Raw genomic sequence first — 1,231 nt, forward strand, 5'->3', positions numbered from 1 at the left:
TAAGTACGTTAGGCGTTTTAAACTAACGTTAGGTAGTACTACTACGTTAAGTACTGGACGTTTTAATAGTTAGGTATCTATATGTTAGTAGTTTATTGTTGGTATCTATATGTTAGTAGTTTTAATGTTGGTATCTATACGTTAGATGGACTTTTTAATGTTGGTATCTATACGTTAGATGGACTTTTTAATGTTGGTATCTATACGTTAAGAGTTTTTAATGTAACAGTAAAAGTCAACTGAGTTATATTTTAATACTTATCATATTTAATGATCAAACATTAATGTCTTTATTATCTGTTAAATGAGAAGTTCAGAAACACATTTTGTTGCAATCATTAAATATCATAAACTTATATCTCATGTGACAGTTTTTTCATCAAAAATAAGTAATTCACTTACTCCTGCAAGATCTTGCTGTCAGTTGTCTGTGGGTATCCAAAGTCCATCAGTTCATCAAGAAGTTCATATATTACAACAAAGTTATCACGTATACTTTCCTCTTCAAGTTCCTTGAAGTACTCAATGAACACCTGACGTACAAATTGATTTATTACTGTGAAGTAATAAATAGATAATTTATGTCCATCACTTTAGTTAGGAATAGCTGGTCACTTTAAATCAGAACATCTTACAATTATAAGACAAATCAAGATTATATGAGACTTGAAGAAAAGGCAAATTGATAAATGGAGTTCGATGAGAAAATGTGAGGATTATAAAATTAGTTAAATGTCTTCATCAAGTGAAGTAAAGATAACTCTCTTATGTACTAGCAAAACAGATAATTCATTTTAAAGTAACATATTACTGTAACGATTCATTTTAAAGTAACGAATTACTGTAACGATTCATTTTAAAGTAACGAATTACTGTAATGATTCATTTTAAAGTAACATTACTGTACCAATTCATTTTAAAGTAACATATTACTGTAACGATTCATTTTAAAGTAACATATTACTGTAACGATTCATTTTAAAGTAACTTATTACTGTAACAATTCATTTGAAAGTAACATATTACTGTAACAATTCATTTGAAAGTAACATATTACTGTAACAATTCATTTTAAAGTAACATATTACTGCAGCAATTCATTTTAAAGTAACAATTCATTTTAAAGTAACATATTACTGTAACGATTCATTTGAAAGTAACTTATTACTGTAACAATTCATTTGAAAGTAACATATTACTGTAACAATTCATTTGATAGTAACATATTACT

At 26.7% G+C, this 1,231-nt stretch overlaps 1 protein-coding gene across 1 annotated transcript in view; it reads right to left on the bottom strand.

Moving 5' to 3' along the window:
• Window positions 1–1,231, bottom strand: part of LOC106476961 (AP-1 complex subunit mu-1-like) — a 12,564-nt gene that overhangs the window by 9,732 nt on the left and 1,601 nt on the right. Inside the window, exon 2 of the mRNA XM_013937573.2 lies at window positions 403–533. Coding sequence (XP_013793027.2) covers window positions 403–449 — 47 coding nt within the window. The 5' untranslated portion in view covers window positions 450–533. The remainder of the gene's footprint in view (window positions 1–402; window positions 534–1,231) is intronic.

The sequence above is a fragment of the Limulus polyphemus genome, unplaced genomic scaffold (genome assembly GCF_000517525.1).
Source record: "Limulus polyphemus unplaced genomic scaffold, Limulus_polyphemus-2.1.2 Scaffold12288, whole genome shotgun sequence".
NCBI lineage: Eukaryota > Metazoa > Arthropoda > Merostomata > Xiphosura > Limulidae > Limulus > Limulus polyphemus.